This window comes from Cydia fagiglandana, chromosome 19 (assembly GCF_963556715.1).
Source record: "Cydia fagiglandana chromosome 19, ilCydFagi1.1, whole genome shotgun sequence".
Lineage (NCBI taxonomy): Eukaryota > Metazoa > Arthropoda > Insecta > Lepidoptera > Tortricidae > Cydia > Cydia fagiglandana.
In genome coordinates, this window is record NC_085950.1 from 3,978,168 (window position 1) to 3,999,582 (window position 21,415).

Here is a 21,415-nt window from a genome sequence, read left to right on the forward strand (position 1 = left end):
CATCCATATGCTACTATTAAAGTTTATTTGTACATAAGGCATTGTCATTTTAGTTTAATTATAATTAATAAAGTTTTATTTTAATATTTCTTTCTAAGCTCTATCTATATTAATGTCTACACTTGACATAAGTGACTTCAAAATGGCTCACCCCTGCCGAGCTCTGTTCATTAATTGTTACTTACTTGCCGTGAAATATTTTTCAACAAAAAGACACGTCAAGATTGTTTACCTTATTTCTAATGCTAAATAAATGAAGTATAGCAATTTAGTAACCTTTAAAACCATCATAAAATTGACGCAAACTCTATTTTACTTTCTGTCAAAGTGCTAAATACTTAAGCATAGAGAAAGGAATACAGAGTGCTCACTCCAGTGGCGTAGCTAGCATGGGTGGCACCCGGTGCGGAAATTGTGGGTGTCACCCCAAAATTCAATCAAAATTGTAAAATATATTTAAAAAGAGTAATTGTAATTTTTGTTAAATAGCTCAGGATTTACTCCATCGCTTTCATTTTACGAATTTTTATTGGTGGATGTGATGTTCACGGTCGGGTGTCACCCCTAAATGGGTGACACCCGGGACGGGCCGCCCCCGCCGCCCCCTAGCTACGCCACTGGCTCACTCCCTACGTCAGTTTAGTTCCAAAACGACTATTATTTTCGCAGTCGACATCTAGCGTCGAGTAGCAGAATTACGACAATAACAAGCGGTTTGGTAAGAAACCTGATGTATGGAGTGTGCACTCTATGGTCACTTATTTCCCTAGGACTTAGGCAAATTGTTAAACTAAGTTTTCGTTAGTACTAACTTCTAAAACCTAATACTAATATATTCTATATTTATTACATTTATACATCTTATAAAATAATTACAAATACTATTCGGCACTTTTTTTTAAGTATCTAGTATCGGCATTGACATGTCAATTATAATTGAAATATGTATGAAATGTTCTGACATGTCAGTTCTGATTGACATATCCTGTCAAATGTCAGTCATGGGTGACATAATCTTAAAAAACCTTGACATTTTGCCAGGATTTGACATGACAGTCATGACTGACATATTCTGTCAAATATCTTGACATGTTGCCAGTAAGGCAGTATAAAGACACATATTATTACACTTATCCTAAGTTAGAGAGATCAAAAGAATTGGTCAAAAATATAAAATATAAAGAAATAAAACTAAGATCCGTAATATAGTGCAAAATATTTTAGTCGCATATTTTAAAGCCATACAACGCCATCTTTTTTAGTTGTCAAAATTGCCTCTACGATATTAATATAGTTAAACTTTTGATGAATTTTACATTCATGTTTAGTTAACGTTCGATTTTAAATTTACGTATATGTATTGCGAGTATTACGTTTATTTATTTACGTTTTTGACCAATTCTATTGACAACTTTATTATTTTTATATTCTGTACTTAATTAATATGTTTTGTGAAACATACTGAATTACCATAATATATATTATTCACTTCAGCTAATTTTCAGCTTTTAGTTTTCCCGGTATGAAGCAAAAATGCTTAGTTGAGCCGTATTCATAATATGTCGTGATACTCGTTAAACAAAGATGTTGGCGTGTGATACACAGTTCTTATATCATGTATTTTAATATAATTCCTGTCACCGGTCAAACTGAATGAACAATTAAGATAATGTTAATAAAGTACAGTAACTAAAACATATAAAACAAAACTTATTATATGATTAGATATATGGCGTAGAAAGCAGCTAAAAGTACATTTTACTGTCAGATATATTTGTGCGCCCAAGATAGTCAATAATATATGAAAATATCTCTATTATCTAGGTCTTCGAGTGTATGTTTAGATATACATATTTGAGTATCTTGGCCGCTCATATATCAAATAGCAAATGATATTAAAAACTTAAATTAGAGTAAATTGTATATGCCATAAATAGGAAGCATTTTTAGTAAATAACAATTATTAAGTAAAGCTTTTTTCATACAAAAAAATACATTGTACTCATAGCAAACCAAATTATAACATTTTCAAGTTTCAATTTTGCTATCAGGCATGTATAGGCACTTATTTAAAATCTGTAATGTGCTAAATTTTAACAGGTTTACGTATAATTTGACGTACTTTTAACGTACAGAAGTAGCGCATAATTGTATTCCATCGTATTTTCTCGGAAACGTTCGTATTTGTCATGCTGTTTCAGTCAACCTCAGTACTTTTTGTATCGAGACTGACTGAAATAGCAAGACACGTTTGTACTGTTTCCGTGGAAAAACGATTGAAAATAATTATGAACTATGTACATCTGTACTTACGAATTTATAAAACTAATAAGTAATATAGCTTATGTCGTAGTTAAAGCGCGAAAATATTAGTGTAAAAAAACAGCTGTCATTAATATTTTTCATAAATTACATTCCTTTGAAAAACACTCGAATAAACCGAGTCTTGATGTCGATCATAACTAATATAAGGCTTCAGACAGCGATACTCAACGTTTTTATTAGGGTCACAAAGACGGTTTTGCCTTGTAGACCTGGGCCGCAAGATAAATTTGCTTAACGGACATCTTTGTTCGAAACGCAGCCTAAAGGTGACATTTGGATAGCATGATTATGCACCTTATACCAGGATAATCTGGCGGGCAACCTAAAAAACACCCAGCGGATCGCAGGTATTTTAGGAATCTTCTAAACTGCAAAACGTAATTCAAGACCAAAAAAAAGTAAGAAATGTTGCCACTTTTTACCAGCGCGTCTCGTATTTATGTAAAAATAAGTAAATAAAAGTACTTTTTTAAATAGTACGAGTAAAATTACAAATGAATAAATTATCTTAGCGTGATTATTTCATCATCATTTTCATAATTTCAGCCTACATACGTCCCACTGCTGAGCACAGGCCTCCTCTCATGCGCGAGAGGGCTTGGGCTATAGTCCCCACGCTAGCCCAATGCGGATTGGGGACTTCACATACACCTTTGAATTTCTTCGCAGATGTATGCAGGTTTCCTCACGATGTTTTCCTTCACCGAAAAGCAAGTGGTAAATATCAAATGATATTTCGTACATAAATTCCGAAAAACTCTTTGTTACGAGCCGGGATTTGAACCCGCGACCTCCGGATTGAAAGTCGGGCGTCATATCCACTCGGCCCGGCCACCACTGCTGATGCATGATTATTTATCAAAAGCTATTTGCTATTTTACAAACAAATTATTGCAGTGGCAACATTGTTTTACTTTTTTTGGCCTTGAATTACGTTTTGCAGTATATCTTCTTATAAATGTAGTACTTATGTACATACATATTTTTATTTGTCGCCGATTCAAATATGTAGTCTGCGTTGCTTATAAAAGTAACTTTACTATTATTATCATAAGGACTACCTGCCTCGCTTCACACGAACACCTCGCTGTCCTCGTCCAGGTGCATCGAGTTGTCGTTGGCGGCCAGCTTGAGAAGAGTTTTCTTGATGCGCAGCGCCGGTAGACGCACGGAGGCGTTGGCGTGCCAACATTCGCGCATGAGGCGTGCCATGCCCGCCATCGTCTGTGGACAACATTACTTAAATTTGGCGCTACAGCTTTCAAGCCTCGAACGAGTGTGAATTGAAGACCGAAGCCGAAGGCGAGGACTTAATTAACACGAGTTCATAATTCCCGTACCGCGCTGTACTCAATGTTTTTCATCGCACTTGTAAGGTGTGAAAATGTGGGATAGACTACTCCTACTGACTTATACACTCCTGGTACTTTAGAAGTTTAGACTTTAGTTACTAGTTTTATATTAGTGATAAACAAGCACAAAAACAAGTTTTGGCAAGAGGACAAAGTCTAAAGCCTATAGATGTTTACTGGTCCAATGGTGTCACAAGCGCGTGGCCGCCTCTTTGAAAGCTTTTCAAGTACATTTATTGGACTTACCGGGTGTGTAAAGGTGTCAGAGAGCTCCGGCCTTGCCCTGACTACACAGACGATTTTCCTCATGAGTTACACCGATGGATCGCTCGGAGCATGCTCATAGAATGGTACACTGGCCTCCGGTTCTGGACTTACTTAGCTTCCTTAGGGACTACTCCTACTGACTTATACACTCCTGGTACTTAGAATCGGACCGAGCTAGCTTTGTACAGATTTTACAATGACAAATTATGATAGTGTCATTATGATCGTCAATTTATTATGAAAAGTCGTTTATTATGACACTTCCACACTTGGTAAAAAAGCGTAATAAAGAAACATAGCCTATGAAAGCTTGCAATATAGTGTCCAGTGTCACTTACCGGGTGTGTAAACGTGTCAGGGAGCTCCGGCCTTGCCCCGTCCACACAGACGATCTTCCTCATGAGTTCCACCGATGGATCGCTCGGAGCATGCTCATAGAACGGTACCCTGGCCTCTCGCGCCGGGCTGACTCGGCGACATACTTCCCACAGAACCAGGGCGAGCGCGTATATGTCGCATTTGCGGTACGACTCGAAGCATTGGAGGTTCATGCTGGAATAAGAGATATGGTTACAGAGAAAATAAAGTTTTTTGCAATTATCAATTAAAAGATTTATACAGGATGGCTAAGGGTTTTGGAATTATATTGAGCAACTTTTACTATGGGACCTTTTGTCAGGAAATTCGAAATTTGTATCTAACCCTAACCCTACTTTCACCAGGATGTTCTTGTATTCTCACCTCTGGTCCAGGGCCTCGGGGGTCATGTACCGCACGGTGCCCTGCCTCGCGCTGGGCTCCTGCCTGGCCACGTGCGCGGCGGTGACGATGAGGCCGAAGTCCGCGATGCAACACTCGCCGTTCACTTTCACCAGGATGTTCTTGTATTCTCACCTCTAGGCCAGGGCCTCGGGGGTCATGTACCGCACGGTGCCCTGCCTCGCGCTGTGCTCCTGCCGGGCCACGTGCGCGGCGGTGACGGCGAGGCCGAAGTCCGCGATGCAACACTCGCCGTTCACTTTCACGAGGGTGTTCTTGGATTCTCACCTCTGGTCTAGGGCCTCGGGGGTCATGTACCGCACGGTGCCCTGCCTCGCGCTGGGCTCCTGCCTGGCCACGTGCGCGGCGGTGACGGCGAGGCCGAAGTCCGCGATGCAACACTCGCCGTTCACTTTCACGAGGGTGTTCTTGGATTCTCACCTCTGGTCTAGGGCCTCGGGGGTCATGTACCGCACGGTGCCCTGCCTCGCGCTGGGCTCCTGCCTGGCCACGTGCGCGGCGGTGACGGCGAGGCCGAAGTCCGCGATGCAACACTCGCCGTTCACTTTCACGAGGGTGTTCTTGGATTCTCACCTCTGGTCTAGGGCCTCGGGGGTCATGTACCGCACGGTGCCCTGCCTCGCGCTGGGCTCCTGCCTGGCCACGTGCGCGGCGGTGACGGCGAGGCCGAAGTCCGCGATGCAACACTCGCCGTTCACTTTCACGAGGATGTTCTTGGATTTGATGTCCCGGTGAGCAATGGCCGGTTTGCCCTGAGGAATAGAAAGTTGAATTGATTTACACCAATATCAAATTATCACTGAAAGAAACATGTTTTCAAAATATGGAGATTTCATGAGTTCGAATGCCATATTTCGAATTAAAAAGAGACTAATTTTTTATTCAATTTAACTAACTTATTCGACATGACTATAATAATTCTCATCAAGAAAAAGCTATGAAAAACTTTATGCCCGTACAATTTTTTTTTTCAAAACTAGTTGAAAATGTCCACATATAAACATAGACTGCTCAAATCATAGCTCTTTCTTTAAATGGACCAAAATCACTTATATTTTGATATAAAGTCTGTTCAAGTCGTGGAATATATTGTTTCCCATACATTCCACGACTCTTCTCTTCCCGCACAGACTCTATCTGCTTTATTATATTATTAGAGATTGTCATACCTATTAGGGTTCATGGCAAGTGTGACAGTACGTATTAAAGAACTATCTTTTTTCTATCAAAAAAGTGTGACAAGGGAAGGTCTAAAAAATCTAAATTTTGTGTGATGTAATTAATGGACGACCCCTTATTACTTACATACTTATATTAACATTTAGATTGAAAGTTGTAACACATTGCCGCACTACACCAAGGTCACGGTGCGGTGCGGTAGTGTGATACAGCTTTTAAACTAAAACTACACAACTACTACAGCGAGCCCAGAGGGCGCTAGTGTGTTATCACCATAACTATATATATACACAACTAACCTGTGTCCCGTGTATGTCTGTGTGTAGGTGCAACAGTCCGTTGACAGTGGACAGACATATCAGCATCATCTGGTGCCTCGTCAACGTGGACCTCTGTAGATGCTCGTATAGCGAGCCCAGAGGGCGCTAGTGTGTTATCACCATAACTATATATATACACAACTAACCTGTGTGCCATGTATGTCTGTGTGTAGGTGCAGCAGTCCGTTGACAGTGGACAGACATATCAGCATCATCTGGTGCCTCGTCAACGTGGACCTCTGTAGATGCTCGTACAGCGAGCCCAGAGGGTGGTAGTGTGTTATCACCATAACTATATATATACACAACTAACCTGTGTGCCATGTATGTCTGTGTGTAGGTGCAGCAGTCCGTTGACAGTGGACAGACATATCAGCATCATCTGGTGCCTCGTCAACGTGGACCTCTGTAGATGCTCGTACAGCGAGCCCAGAGGGTGGTAGTGTGTTATCACCATAACTATATATATACACAACACACAACTAACCTGTGTGCCATGTATGTCTGTGTGTAGGTGCAGCAGTCCGTTGACAGTGGACAGACATATCAGCATCATCTGGTGCCTCGTCAACGTGGACCTCTGTAGATGCTCGTACAGCGAGCCCAGAGGGCGCTAGTGTGTTATCACCATAACTATATATATACACAACTAACCTGTGTGCCATGTATGTCTGTGTGTAGGTGCAGCAGTCCGTTGACAGTGGACAGACATATCAGCATCATCTGGTGCCTCGTCAACGTGGACCTCTGTAGATGCTCGTACAGCGAGCCCAGAGGGTGGTAGTGGGTTATCAGCCATAACTGAAAAAAAAAAACATTAGTCTGGCCTAGTGAATAGTGACCCTGCTTGCTGCTGAAGCCGATGGTCCTGGGTTCGAATCGGGATTGTGGTCATCACACAAATAAAAGCCCTTACCGGGGTAAGGGCACAGAAGAAATAATAGTACTACCGTACAGAAAGGACACTTCCTACAAACCCGAAGTTTGACAACGGTTCAGGGTCGAATCATGCTATCCCTTTCTAATATATGGCACTATCCCTTTCGGCAATTTAGGGTTGTCAAAAATCAAGTGATTATCTTATCTGTGGTCGTGCAAGCAAAAGGAAGTCAAGTGGTGCCAACCCTAATAATTGCTCGGAGCAATGCTGAGCCGAACGGAGCCGAGTTCGACCGAAGTCAGGTGTGTCTCCCCACTGGTAAGGGCATTTATTTGTGTGATGACCACAAACATTTGTTCTTGAGTTATGGGTGTATTCTGTGTATATAAGCATAATATGCTAACATGGAGCTGTTCTGGTGATGCAGTCGGAAGGTAGCCAAAGGAACTCTTCGTTGGAAAAACATAAACATATTGTTTAGGCTCATTTGAATGGTATCGGGAAGTACTTGATAGACATGCAAAGGAGAAAAAGTACAGTCGGCAATAAAAGTGTATATCGAAAAATACTTTTGAATGTTGGTATAGTCGCACCAATAAAAGTCTGCAGCGGATTTGATAGCCCACGCAATGTAAGTGTTATGTATACGTCATAATTTCGTAGAAATTTGACTTTTAAAATGACACTTGCACTGCGTGGGCTACCAAAATCACTGCAGACTTTTTACGGTCTAACTCTAAGGGGTTTAGATACTATTTCGTTACCTGTGTACAACTATTTCTGCTGGTCATATCGCTCCCTATATACGCCAGTATATTCGTGTGTCTGAGCAGGACGGTGCTGTATATCTCCGTCTCCCTCTGCCAGGAGGCCTCGTCCCTCGAGAAGAATATCTTGACGGCCACGCTGTCGGCATACCACAGGCCTCGCCACACTTTACCGTAGCGGCCCTGGAAAAAAAAAACAAATAATTCCATATCAGACTTTATTCTGTATCTTTAGGACCTTTCGGTCATTAAATAAAAGTAAACAAACAATTTGTACATTTTCGGGTAGTCATAACATTTATTGGTTAACCAACCAAATACAAAACCGCCTGGATCTGTCACTGAACGACCTCACTTTAACCTACATTATTTGATCGTGTAATGTTTTCATCTACCCTCAACTGGCTTAAGGAGCCATTTGAGGGTAGATTTTGTTTACTTTTATTTAAATACCTCAAGATACAGAGTATAAATACAGTAATTCAAAGTTATACGTTTTAGGGTTCCGTACCAAAATGGTTAAAACGGGACCCTATTACCACACCCCGGACACTGGCGATAAAATGTATGAAACAAACGCGTTTCTACGCACAGATTGTGTGCGTAGGTAAGCTCGTGTAGGTAAACGCGTACCATGCTTGTGTGAGTGAGATAAGACGTGTGAGGGTTCTCGCCAGTTTGTTGTCAAGTTCGATGACCTCAATTACTCAAAACTCATTGCGCGAATTAGGAAGAAATAAGAATCTTATTATGTTGTAAGGTGGGTATCTAAGCTCAATTTATACAATAAGGGTGGGTTGCACCAAACCACCTGCTAACGTAAGCACGCTTCGCTAAATTTTAACGCTGACGTGGGGGTCTTAACGATTGCTAAATAAAATGCGTTGCACCAACCATAAAATAACTGAGCGCTAAAATAACTCTTCGATAATCGTGTTGCCGTATTATGAACGCAATCCTACCAATTTTTTTTTGGGGGAATTATTTTTTAATATAGCAACCCAGTCATACTTGCCAAAGTTGTCAAAATTCTCAACAACGAGAAAACTTTCCTTTCAGCTTTTAAATCTAAATATTCAACAATCTCTGCAATTCCTGAATATATTTATGGTTATATATTAAAAAGAATGTATCTTCATGGCACTCTAAAGTGAAATGTCTGACTACGATTGTTGAATGGCCTAGCTAAAGTCGGAATCAAACAAGGAGCGACATTGCCCGGTAAGTTATCTAAATCTTATTAGTTTAATACTTATAGCTTCCTACTTTCAGTCCTTTCAGAGCCCTAAGCACAAGCGTGCACAAGTGATTACTTGCGCTAACTACGCTATCTACAACTATGAAGCAAAGACGATAGTTAGGGAAAAAATTCCAATTATAATGTTGACAAAATAATGCATAACTGTTAGTAGCAGGCATTCGAGTTACTTTTGTACTTTAATTTAAAACTGCTTGGTCTAAGCATTAGTTGCCAAGCGGCACTCAGGCTCCCATGAGCCGTGGCAAAATGCCGGGACAGACGCGAGGAATAAGTCATCAGACTTATTATAATAATATCATATTGCTTTCTTTTCAGGTTAGATTGATACCATATGATATGGTATACATGATAAAAGTTACACACAAGTGAATGAATTCAAGAAATCAACAAATTATACAATTAAATTAACTGGAAAAAACTTGTGACAAAAAATAAAGTATTAGAAATATTATCTGAATTTCAATTTTGACAAGAAAATATATTGCTAGTTACCTTATCTACTTTATTTTCCATTTCCCACTAATATCCTTTTTAGGTAAGCAGTTTAGTGACTAATGAAGGTAAAAGGTTATCCGGAGAGTAGATAAACAACTTATTGACATAATATATTATTTCACAAATATATTTAAGTACCTACCTATCATAGTTATTATATTTTCAGTCATACAGGTAACTTGGTTATTAATTTTTTTTTATATTTTCTTTCTTCGGGTGTAGATAAATAATTTAAAAGCTGGTATGGAGAAAACATATAAAATAAAATTATTCAGACCGAAAGCCTTTTCTTGTGACAAATTCAGGGCTATTTAGGTACCTATGTTAGGTTTCAATGTTATGTATATAGGGACTTGAGGTAGGTTAAAGCAGTAGGTACTGTACTGGAACATTATTTCCAATACATGGCTATGGTTAAATATATTATATTTCAATGTAGACTGGTTGAACACAAATAAAATTCAGGTGACAGAAGACAAGCCATATTATATTTTATTTGACCCAGGTATTGGCAGTTAGTTGTATGAAAATTTTATAAATGTTGCTTTGTATTTTTAAAGTCACTGCAAATGTTGTATTGACTATAGTGGAAGAGCCCTACTTACAGAATACCTACATATTTGAATTTTGTCAATAGATATACTTGTCAGATGCAGATAGGGGTATTGTTCCTTTCTGCATCTGACAAGCATATACAAGTTCCTTTAAAACAACTCAGTGGTTTTCATGTATGTTCCATATTTCCAGAATAATTACTTTAATAAGCTTGGCGGCCAGTATCACCTTGGCACGGTAATATATATTTTGGCTTTTTTTATTACCAAGGAAAGCAATAAATGCCTCCATGGCTATTTTGTATTGTATGTAATATTGACAAACGTCAATGTCTGATAAAGTCATAAATATTAACAAAGTGCGGCCCGCGACTACTTTAAGTTAACTACTATGTGGCCCTTGGCTGCTAAAAGGTTGCCGACCGCTGTGCTAAAGGATGCTTTGCCATGCTATGTTGATAATGGCTGTGGGATCCTATTAGAAGCAACACAAATTGCACTTGTAGTTGTAATTGCAATTCAAATATAGATAGCTCCAAAAATAAACATTATTTTAGTTTAATGCCTACTTGGAAAGTTGTTGTTTCTTAGGGTTATGAATAAGATTATGTTGTAAAAGCAAATAAAATCCAAGTAAGTAGGAGTTGAAGTATTATAATCACTTTTGCATTAAGTACACATTTTTGTCACTTTATTATAACCTATTAGTTATGCCAACTAGTCTGGAATTGTCCCAATACATTTGCTTCACACTTGCCATACTTCACAAAATACTTGATTTTATATTCCCATCTTGTTTTATGTACGTTTATAGTTCTAAACATAGTTCACTTCTGTAGCGGGTTACAATTTTCAGAGGCAGACTTGTAGATGGTTATAGGTGTCATCTCGCTGTTTTCGAATATCATAGTTCGTCCGTGGTGGATTTGTCCAAAGGATTTATCATTTTTATCTTGATTCCAATAATCAGAAGCCTTTAATTGGTTTTAATGACCATCCTGGCGGGCTGGCGACAAGTAGTAGTGCTGACATTATATACCGTCGAGTTTCATCTGATGGGACGTATTTGTTAACCTGTGATAACGTCAATCTGGTCTTAACTCCAACTTTGAGTCATTTTGCACGCAATTTAAACTTAAAACACGCACATTTCTTTTAAACTATAAATAAATTAATGTATTTATGAAAGACGGATCGGCTCCCAATTATAATGACTTTTAGAGCTAGTCATGTCAACTGTCACACGTTTTGCGTTTAGAAACTCCACATTTTATTGTTATTAACATTTTTTAATAATTTAAATAACATATTTCCTAAAAGTATTGAAAAATCAAATATAAATTCATGAAATACGGACAAATTCAATAAAGTGCCGCCATTTTTATCAAGCGGTAAAATCGTTAACCAGTGGTCTACGACCGGTTAAGGGCAGCGTAACTTTTTAACAGACGTTAGGCGTGGTGCAACCCAAATATGCAGTTAGCGTTCGTTAGCGCCATCTTTAGCCATGATCAGCACATCAAATGGGCATGGTGCAACCCGCCCTAAGTAGTTTCCTATTTTGAATCAGTATAAACAAAGTAACGAAAATTTTGTAAGGAAATTCAGGCCACCAACATATTACGTAAGTTGTAAACATGATTTTTCAGTTCATATAGGTATTGTACTGGTTTCAGTGTGATCTGATAGGTTTTGTAAATATTTGTTTAATATTTGAATATTTTACGTGGCCTCCGCTCTGCGCACCGCGTCGTCGCGTCCTTGCCAGCCGGTAACTGTGAGGTAACCGAGAGCGGGTGGGCGGCACTTTCAACGGGAGGCAGGGAGTGTCCATACTGTACGTTAGTACTCTTTATTATACTGTGCTATTACTAAGACTCCACTGTCCGTCTACCACCAGGCTGTATCTCATGAACCGTGATGCATTTCTGTTGTCGCAGTAACAAATACTAAAATGTACGGAACCTTCAGTGGGGGAGTCAGACTTGCACTTCTCAGGTTTTATACAAAAAAAAGTTTCGAGGTTATTTTAATTTTCATTTGAGAATTTCATAACAACAAAATGAAGTAAATGGTCCCCTTACCATCCCAACACACTCCAGCAGAGACACCTGCTTGCTGAGGGTCCGTTGGACCATCAGCGGCAGGCCGGAGCCGGAGCCCGAGCTCATGGAGCCCTGCAGGTACTCCCGCAGTGTGGAGTCGCCCGCCAGCGTCGCTCGGACCCCATTCTGAGACCCGTCTACACCTGAAAAAAGAATTTAGAATTTTGACAGAATACATACAACTTAGCTTGTAAATATAGCTTCTTTTTGCGAACTGTCGAATTAGCTCTATGGAGTTTATATAAAACACAGACATGTCACTTCACTTTTTAGTTTTTTCTGAAACCTCTTTCTTATTAAATCGAAATTGAGTAAAAAAATAACTACGGTGTACGTTTTTCCAATAGTGCTTTGTTCGCACGTGTATACGAATACACGTGCCAATAGGTTTAACGGTGCAACGTTTTACAGTACATATGGCCTTTTAAACTTTTGACATATACACGAAAAGTGCTGTTTCTCGCACTGGTGCGGAAAAGTGGGACCATATGGACCGTAAAAGATAATTTTTAATACAGTTGCTCAAAAAGTGCTACTTTACGTAGCTGTTTAGCGTGCGGAAAGTTGGTTATCTCGAACTAGTGCTTTTTACTTTTCCAATTTTTTTAAATTTATACTTGTTCCAATTCACGACTACTTATTGATGAGTGTTAATATTAGTTTCCTTTAAACGTCGTAATCAGCATAAAAACCTACCGTTAATGTAAGAATACGAAAAATATTACATATTTCATATTTAATTACTTACCTCTTCATCATTATAACACGTTTATTTTTTAATATTCAATATTGAAAATTCCGTTCTTAATAAGTTGACTGAATGGAACGGAATAGCTGCCAAACGCCCATAGATATAATATACTTAAAGACGACGTCTAACCGAGCTGTCACTGTTACCACTTTTGTTTAGTGTACGATTAACAATGTTTTTCTTATTTTTTCGCAACTGTATTAAAAAACGTCGTTCGATACACGTGCGGAAATGTCATTCTTCACTCGTCCCGAGTCTTGCCACTCGCCTGCGGCTCGTGGCAAGATATCTCGGTACTCGTGAAGTAATGACATACCTTCCGCACTAGCATCGAAATGTACTATTAACGAATGCACATATAAACATTTCAACGCAATGTATGTCTTATAATGGTTGAAAAATAAATTATAAATAATATATGATTAGACAAAAAGAAACACCACTGCGTTCCAAAATCGGCATGTGGGCAGGAAAGCCGCGGAGCTAAAGTGGGACTGGGCAGGGCACGTCTGCTGAATGCACCCGGAGAGCTGGACCAAACTAGCTACAGACTGGGTCCCACAGGATGGACCTTGGGGCAGAGGAAGACCAAAACGGAGATGGCGGGAAAACCTTGACATATTTTGTAAAGAGTGGCGGGAGTGTGCATCGGATAGGACCAAATGGCGGGAAAGAGCTGGCCTTTGCCCAGCAGTGGGACACTCCTATAGGCTAATAAAAAAAATGATTAGACATTTACCTTCATAATAAGCGCTGGTGACTTGCGGGCTGTACACATTGCTGGAGAAGTAGTTGGAATCCGGACCGAGTTTGTGCAGCGCCGCGCGGGACACGCGCAGTCTGGAACAATACACTCACTATTAAACATACTACCAAATAAGACTGTGGTCGTGCACGCAAAGAGACGTCAAGTTTTGTCAACCCTAATAATTGCTCGGAGCAATACTGAGCCGAACGGAACGGTGTTTGCCCGAAGGTGCTCCCGACTTTGGTAACAAATAAGCATATGACGCGGACATATGCTACTCTGCTGCGTATGAAGTCCACACGCGTTACTGACGTTTTAAAAACTGTTAGTACACTTTTGAAGAACTCCATATATTGGTCTGGCCAGTTAGACCTCTAAAAAAACCGGCCAAGTGCGAGTCGGACTCGCGTTCCAAGGGTTCGCGTACATTACTAAATTTTTAACAATATATTTTTTTATATATGTGAAACGCGAGTGAATTGCCTTTAAAAACCCGTAGGGGTCGGAACAAAAACTTAGTAATTGGTCCGCTTGACTACATACTTCTAATAGGTTTTCCTGTCATCTATAGGTAAAGACCTATTTTATTATGTATTTTTTTCAAAATTTTAGACCCAGTAGTTTCGGAGATAAAGGGGGGTAATGGTCATTTTTTGCCTATTTTCTTGAATTACTTCTAAACTGTTTATTCTACAATTATAAAAAAAAATATGTTTGAGATACTCACATTCAGCTCTTTCTTTCATATGTAACACGATATAGTTTGAAAAACTTTATTTTTTGATTTTCTCATTTACCCCCCAAAAGTGGCCCCCATGTTTAAAATTCATTTGTTTACGTTACATGTCCGACTTTGGGTCACAAACTTACATATGTGTACCAAATTCAACTTAATTGGTCCAGTAGTTTCGGAGAAAATAGGCTGTGACAGACAGACGGACGGACAGACAGACAGACAGACCCACGAGTGATCCTATAAGGGTTCCGTTTTTTTCCTTTTGAGGTACGGAACCCTAAAAAGAACACTAAAGGAAAGTAGTAAAGGTACTGATCAACCAGATTATTTTCTTAACAAGTATAAGGAATTCAACTTGCCTATGACATCTTCTCAATAAGACTACAGCGACAATGGCTGCTGTAACCGTCAAAACAGCTGCCAGTACCCCGGCCCAGAGCTTCCATGAATGATCAGGCAGAGGTTCCACCGCTGTATCCTGAGGAGCCAGGGGTGGGAAGTCTCCAGTGTTCCAGAGGTGTACTATACACTAGACTGACCTGTGACTCCTTCTCAATAAAACTACAGCGATAATGGCTGCTGTAACCGTCAAAACAGCAGCCAGCACCCCGGCCCAGAGCTTCCATGAATGATCTGGTAAGGGCTCCACAGCGGTGTCCTGAGGAGCGAGGAGTGGGAAGTCTCCGGTGTTGCAGAGGTGTACTATACACTAGACTGACCTGTGACTCCTTCTCAATAAAACTACAGCGATAATGGCTGCTGTAACCGTCAAAACAGCAGCCAGCACCCCGGCCCAGAGCTTCCATGAATGATCTGGTAAGGGCTCCACAGCGGTGTCCTGAGGAGCGAGGAGTGGGAAGTCTCCGGTGTTGCAGAGGTGTACTATACTGATACACTAGACTTACCTATGACTCCTTCTCAATAACACTACAGAGACAATGGCTGCTGAAACCGTCAAAACAGCAGCCAGCACCCCGGCCCAGAGCTTCCATGAATGATCTGGTAATGGCTCCACAGCGGTGTCCTGAGGAGCGAGGAGTGGGAAGTCTCCGGTGTTGCAGAGGTGTACTATACTGATACACTAGACTTACCTATGACTCCTTCTCAATAACACTACAGCGACAATGGCTGCTGTAACCGTCAAAACAGCTGCCAGCACCCCGGCCCAGAGCTTCCATGAATGATCAGGCAGAGGTTCCACAGCGGTGTCCTGAGGAGCGAGGGGTGGGAAGTCTCCGGTGTTGCAGAGGTCGCCCTTGCAGCACGTCACGTTGAGTTGGCCCGCGTGGCGTTTGCGTACGCTGGAAATAAAGTTATGAAAAGGTACCTTTAGATGGCAAATTAGTGAGTCTATAGCTAAAATTTTTAGATAGCAGTTTTTCAGTCTGACTAGAAGGTTTGCTTTCATTTTACTAGGCTGTACCGGGAAGTCATGGACCGTGATAGCAAGCCAGTTGATGTATTTTTTTTTCACAGATGATGTATTTTTGTTTTCACAGATGACGTAATTTTGTTGCCGGTGTAACAACAAATACTAAAAACAGTTTATAATAAATATTTAAGTGGGGCGTGAAACGTGATTTTTTTGCCGTTTTTTAGCGTAATTGACATGGCATGCTCTGCTGTCGCCATCTGCATACTTCGACCGACCCATTTGAAGTGAAAGGACCATGGGCAACTTTGTATGGAGCCTTGCCCCAAAACCAACTGAGTTGAGAGTTAGGTCATTAGATAGGTATTTCTCTGTACTTCATTTTGGTCTATGGGCACCAAGCGGAATTCCATTGCAGAACTGAGATATTGGTATTTTAGCCAAAATGTCGTCACCCTTATTACCTAGGCAATAGGGTTGGTAAGTAAATTAATTGCTGCAGGGTAGATGTTCGCGCACCGCCGGGCGAGCACACTGAATGATTTGCCGCGCTCGCCCGGTGGTGGACTCTATTGCCTAGGTAATAAGGGTGACGACATTTTGACTAAAATACCAGTATCTCAGTTCTGCAATGGAATTCCGCTTGGTGCCCATAGAACGAAATTAATTACAGAGAAATAGCTATCTAGTGACCTAACTCCCATCTCTGTTGGTTTTGGGGCAATTTTGACGCATAGTCCTTTATTCACAACTGGCCCCGCTCAGTGACCAGGATTACCTCTGATCAGGCCTGTGATGGCAGGTGAACTGCGCGTGGTCGTGGCCCGCGCTGCAGCCCCGCGAGTGCCGCAGGGACCCGTCGGAGTCCCGCACCGACGACTTGAAGCAGAACAGCGCCTCGGAGCATTCTTGGGGTGTGTCGCAGTATGGCGACTCGCATTGATGGCATTTATATCTGAAATTTAAAGTTGATCAATATCTTGTCTTGCTGATATTGGAAACCAGTTTGAATGTAGAATTTGTCGTACAAGATAAATAACTATTAGGGGGACACACAGAACATATTGGGAAACAGCTTCCACAGGGGCCCGATTTTTTAATTCGTGTGTCTCTCCAGTACCCGGCATTTAAATTCTATTAATAGAATTGAAAACGAGTGGTCAATACCACTAGATACCCAATTTCTATCGCTCGTATTTCAAAAATTAGCAATTCGGTGTTTTCCACTGATTTTCGAGTGACGAAATCGAACGCTCAAAATTCAAAAATCGGCCCCCTGATCAACCTAGCCCCAAACTAAGCATAGCTTGTACTAAGGGTGCTAGGCTACAATATACATATACTTATATATGTCGGCGGCCGATCGTAAGATCAGGCAGATCGTAATGTTTTGACGATATTCACATTAAACCAATATATAGCTAGGATAGGTTCGAAGGCCAAACTACCCAGAAATAGGAGCCCCGTCGACTCAGGGAACGAGTCAAAGATTTTTACGTGTCATGATATGCCTAGGAATTTCACGATATGCCTGATCTTGCGATCGGCCGCCGACATATAGATAAATATATACTTATATACATAAAAAACAACCATAGCTCAGAGACAAATATTTGTGTTCATCACACAAATAAATGCCCTAACTGGGATTCGAACCCAATACAATCAGCTTCGCAGGCAGGGTCACTACCTCACTACCCACTAGGCCAGACCGGTCGTCATTATGATTGTGATAAACAATTGTAGTAACTTACTGGTTTAAATCCACAACCTCCAATTGAATATTTAGAGACAAACTTAGATATTATGTGTATTGTGTTAAGGTCTTGTCTGCTCCAGCGTAGAACAGCTAAATATTTCTATCTCACCTTTTATGATTCCTTCTCCTTCACGCAGCATAGTGACAGTAAAAAGTATATTTTTTATAATAAGCCCAAAGCCAGTATGAGTGGCAAAATGGCAGTATGAGAAATAAATTTCATCTTGACTAGATTTTGAAATAGTAATTATTTTAATGTATAATCTACTAGAATACACATTACAGTAGACTACATAGTAGTAGGCCCAGAGATTTTATGAAGTATAAAAAAAAATTGGTCCTAAATTTCCAGAAAAAAAAAGAGTCTAAATATATCTTTACAGTATGATCATCTTACATACCTGAAAATGTGAACAGACTTCGGGTCCTCAAGGAGCTGCATGGATCCGAAGCTCCTTGTGGAGTCGTCATCCGGGTCCACCAGACCTGGGAGTCCGTCATCATCAAAACTTATAGTTTCACTACAGGACACTTTAAGGCCGAGCCAGACCGGCTTGCGTGTGCGTGACGTGCGCGTGTGCGTGCGCTAAAATGTTGGAGCCGCACACGCACATGTCACGCAAGCGGTATGCCGTCTCTCATAAGGATCTGTATACTACAACGCCGCACGCGCACGTGCACGTCACGCACACGCAGCCGGTGTGCACAGGCCTTTAAAGGCAGTATTTGAAGACTAACAAAAGTAAGTCATGACTTTATTTAGCATATTAATTATAGTATAATATTAGAAGATATGACTTCATAGGGAAGTTCGTAAGATGAATAACAATATTTTTTTGAAGTTGTTTGTCTATATTACTACGTTAGTCCAGAAGAGTAGTAAAATTGAATCCAAACACATAATCACTACCATGAATTAACATTTAGTAGTACAAGTGCACGCATCATTTATATAAGCATATTTTTTTACAAAATCGTCAAAGGTAAACTGAAAATGCAGTTAGGAGCAATTACAATAGTAAAAAACACACTGAAATATAAAAACACAAAGCTGGCTACAAGAGTAGAAAAAAACAATCATCTCGTACGCGGTCTGTGAGTAATATATATTCATGAACTTTTGAAGTGTTGTGTAATATGAATTCTAGATGAAGTCCAAGTAATTAAACTTAGTATTACTTACCATGGCAAGTATTTATCAATAAAAATGTGAACAACCATCCCACAATGACAACGTCCGCCATTCTACGTTCATCATAACAATGCACTGCGGTACTCAAAATTAAACTCATTATGAGAGATATTTGCTAAGAGTCAAAAAAACTGCAAAACTATACATTTTAATAAATATTTATATTATTTATTTGACATAGTGAGTTTTCGCTAACATCGGATATAATATTTGTATGATAATATTTTGAAAAGTGGTGTATTTACTGTAAAGTATACTTCCGGTCACTCTTTGCGTTTTGTTTTTCCAAAAAAATATATCAGCACACTGCACACTGTGACACTGTCATACAGTACTGATGGATAACAAAACGCATCTACTTTCAAGCTTTAAGTAGCTAACACACTATCGCACCGCACCAAGGTCATTGTGGGACGCACCCATAAGTAAGAGGGAGAAAGGGATATCGCTTTCTCCCTTTTACTTATGGGTGCGTCCCACAATGACCTTGGTGCGGTGCGGTAGTGTGTTAGCTACTTTATAGTGGTAACACACTATCGCACCGCACCAAGGTCATTGTGGGACGCACCCATAAGTAAGAGGGAGAAAGCGATAACACTTTCTCCCTCTTACTTATGGGTGCGTCGCACAATGACCTCGGTGCGGTGCGATAGTGTGTTACCACTATTATAAAAACCAAGGCCCCTACCCTTCGAGCAACGCCGGCTTCCGACACGTCAGAAGGGAGGGGCCCAAGCGATATCTCACCGTACAAATCATTCTGCCATTTTTCGCGGGGGGAAGGTGCACACAGTCGCACTTCTCACACACTTACATACAAAATCCAATCAAAGGCCCTACCGCGAACCACGTTCGACGTGTTGCCTCTCTATGGCACTTGTAAATTCATACGTAAGTGTGACAGGGAGGCAACACGTCGAACGTGGTTCGCGGTAGGCCCTCTGTAATGACGACACAAATACATAGAAAATGACACACGTCAAAGACAAATCTTGCAAACCTCGATCTCTTTTTGTGTACGGACGAGTGACTAGTGTCACAACACGCACACTAACACATTTTCGTTGAAGTATGTCATTGTATTCTGAGAGATGAGAAGTCGGATTTGTCGGTCGACCGATCCGCAATTTGTACTGAGCGAGCAAAATCGATAAATCCAACAATTACTTGAGACTAAAATATAATAATTGTATTTAAATGTAATTAAACGTATGATATGTAAAAAAAATATTACATGTGAAATGTAACACTTTCATTTTGTAAATTTGATGTCCCCGACCTCTTTTTATAACAAAAAACCGAGCAAACAGGCATTTTTGTGCAGCAGTGTTCACGCGCGCGTCTGGACTCGATCTAGTGAAAAATCCAAGTGCAACTAGTTTTATTACCCGCGCTAGATTAGATTGACGTGCTAATCTTGTACCTCGGCAGAGGGGAAATAGTGGGAATGCCGCCTCCCTTCCGTGTTGCTCGAAGCCCCTACCTTTATTGTTCTATTTGACGGCGCAGCAACTAGTATCATTTCTCTCTCCTCGCTCTTTTAAAATGCCATTTGTCAAAAAAGGACAACTATACTGTTGACAAGATGGACTTCAAATCCAAGTGGCCCCTTTTTAGGCGACCCGGGTTGTGCATGTGTGCGTAAAAACGTATATGTGTGCTCTTTTAGGCATGTGAAAAGTCGATTTTAATCATGTTATATATCGATAAACGCTACACAGCGGAACCAAATAGCGATTAATTGAAGCTTCAATATCTTCGTTAAACATAAACATAATTGAAATGCTAATGGATAATGAATATATTATAATGTAATAAAATAATTCAATTATTGCGGACCACCTATTTTAATAGGTATTTATGTATTTTAATTAAATATCTGAACTTTCCCTTGGTTCTCTCCTGGGGCGTGACTACAAAATTGTGATCTGATAACCACAATAAAGAAAAAAAGCGTTTTTGTTCATTTTAGGTATAGTTAAACCTTTGAAGTAAAATTAAAATTGCAAGAAATGTCGGTAGTTTATCGATATGACTTTATCGACATGGCTACAGCAAAGTGGGTCGCTTTGTTAATCGTACACTAAACAAAAAGTGGTCCCACTGACAGCTCGCTTGGAAGGCATCTGTATATATTCTTATTATGGAGTGTAGAAGTAAAGGAGAGCTATCTTTTATGATAAGACGGTTGTAAAAGTGTCCAGCTGTCAGTATAAAGAATAGTTCGAAATCTCTCCGGTGGCGCTAGTAGGTAGCACCGGGAACTAACATGAATTTAGACCTTATTGACTGAGTGAAGTGCGCTGTCAGTTTTTTGAAATTTTATTAAAAATTTTCATAAAGTGATTTATTTAATTTAGGATTTCCTTGTGCAGTAAAACTAGCCGCCCCTGTCTCAGTACGCATCATATAGACTGCCACCTCTGTTATCTAGCCACCTCGGGCCTGGGCTTACCAGGCCTTAAGCCCCACATTCACACTCCTACCTTGTAGGCCGCCTCGTAGTCCGCCTCGTTGGGTAGGATTGTGTATGGGGGTTGCGGACTACGAGCCGTCCTACAAACGGCTAAAC

The 21,415-nt window shown here is 40.3% G+C and overlaps 1 protein-coding gene across 1 annotated transcript; it reads right to left on the reverse strand.

Moving 5' to 3' along the window:
* Window positions 1-1,302: 1,302 nt before the first annotated feature.
* LOC134674184 (activin receptor type-1) lies at window positions 1,303-18,895 on the reverse strand. Its single transcript, XM_063532242.1, has 11 exons — window positions 18,835-18,895; window positions 18,053-18,137; window positions 16,671-16,847; window positions 15,612-15,821; window positions 13,776-13,876; window positions 12,265-12,428; window positions 7,868-8,053; window positions 6,878-7,024; window positions 5,298-5,476; window positions 4,283-4,496; window positions 1,303-3,549 (listed from the first exon to the last, which is right to left on the reverse strand). Exons 1-11 carry the CDS (start codon window positions 18,893-18,895, stop codon window positions 3,397-3,399), a joined length of 1,677 nt encoding a protein of 558 aa, XP_063388312.1. The 3' UTR covers window positions 1,303-3,396.
* Between the last annotated feature and the right edge of the window lie 2,520 nt (window positions 18,896-21,415).

Coding starts and splice junctions, on each gene's coding strand:
- LOC134674184 (XM_063532242.1), bottom strand. CDS start 18,895: ATGGCGGACGTTGTCATTGTGGGATGGTTGTTCACATTTTTATTGATA. Junction 8,054..12,264: donor TGCTGGAGTGTGTTGGGATG/GTAAGGGGACCA, acceptor TTTTTTTTCCAG/GGCCGCTACGGTAAAGTGTG. Junction 4,497..5,297: donor CCCGAGGCCCTAGACCAGAG/GTGAGAATCCAA, acceptor CTCTTATTCCAG/CATGAACCTCCAATGCTTCG.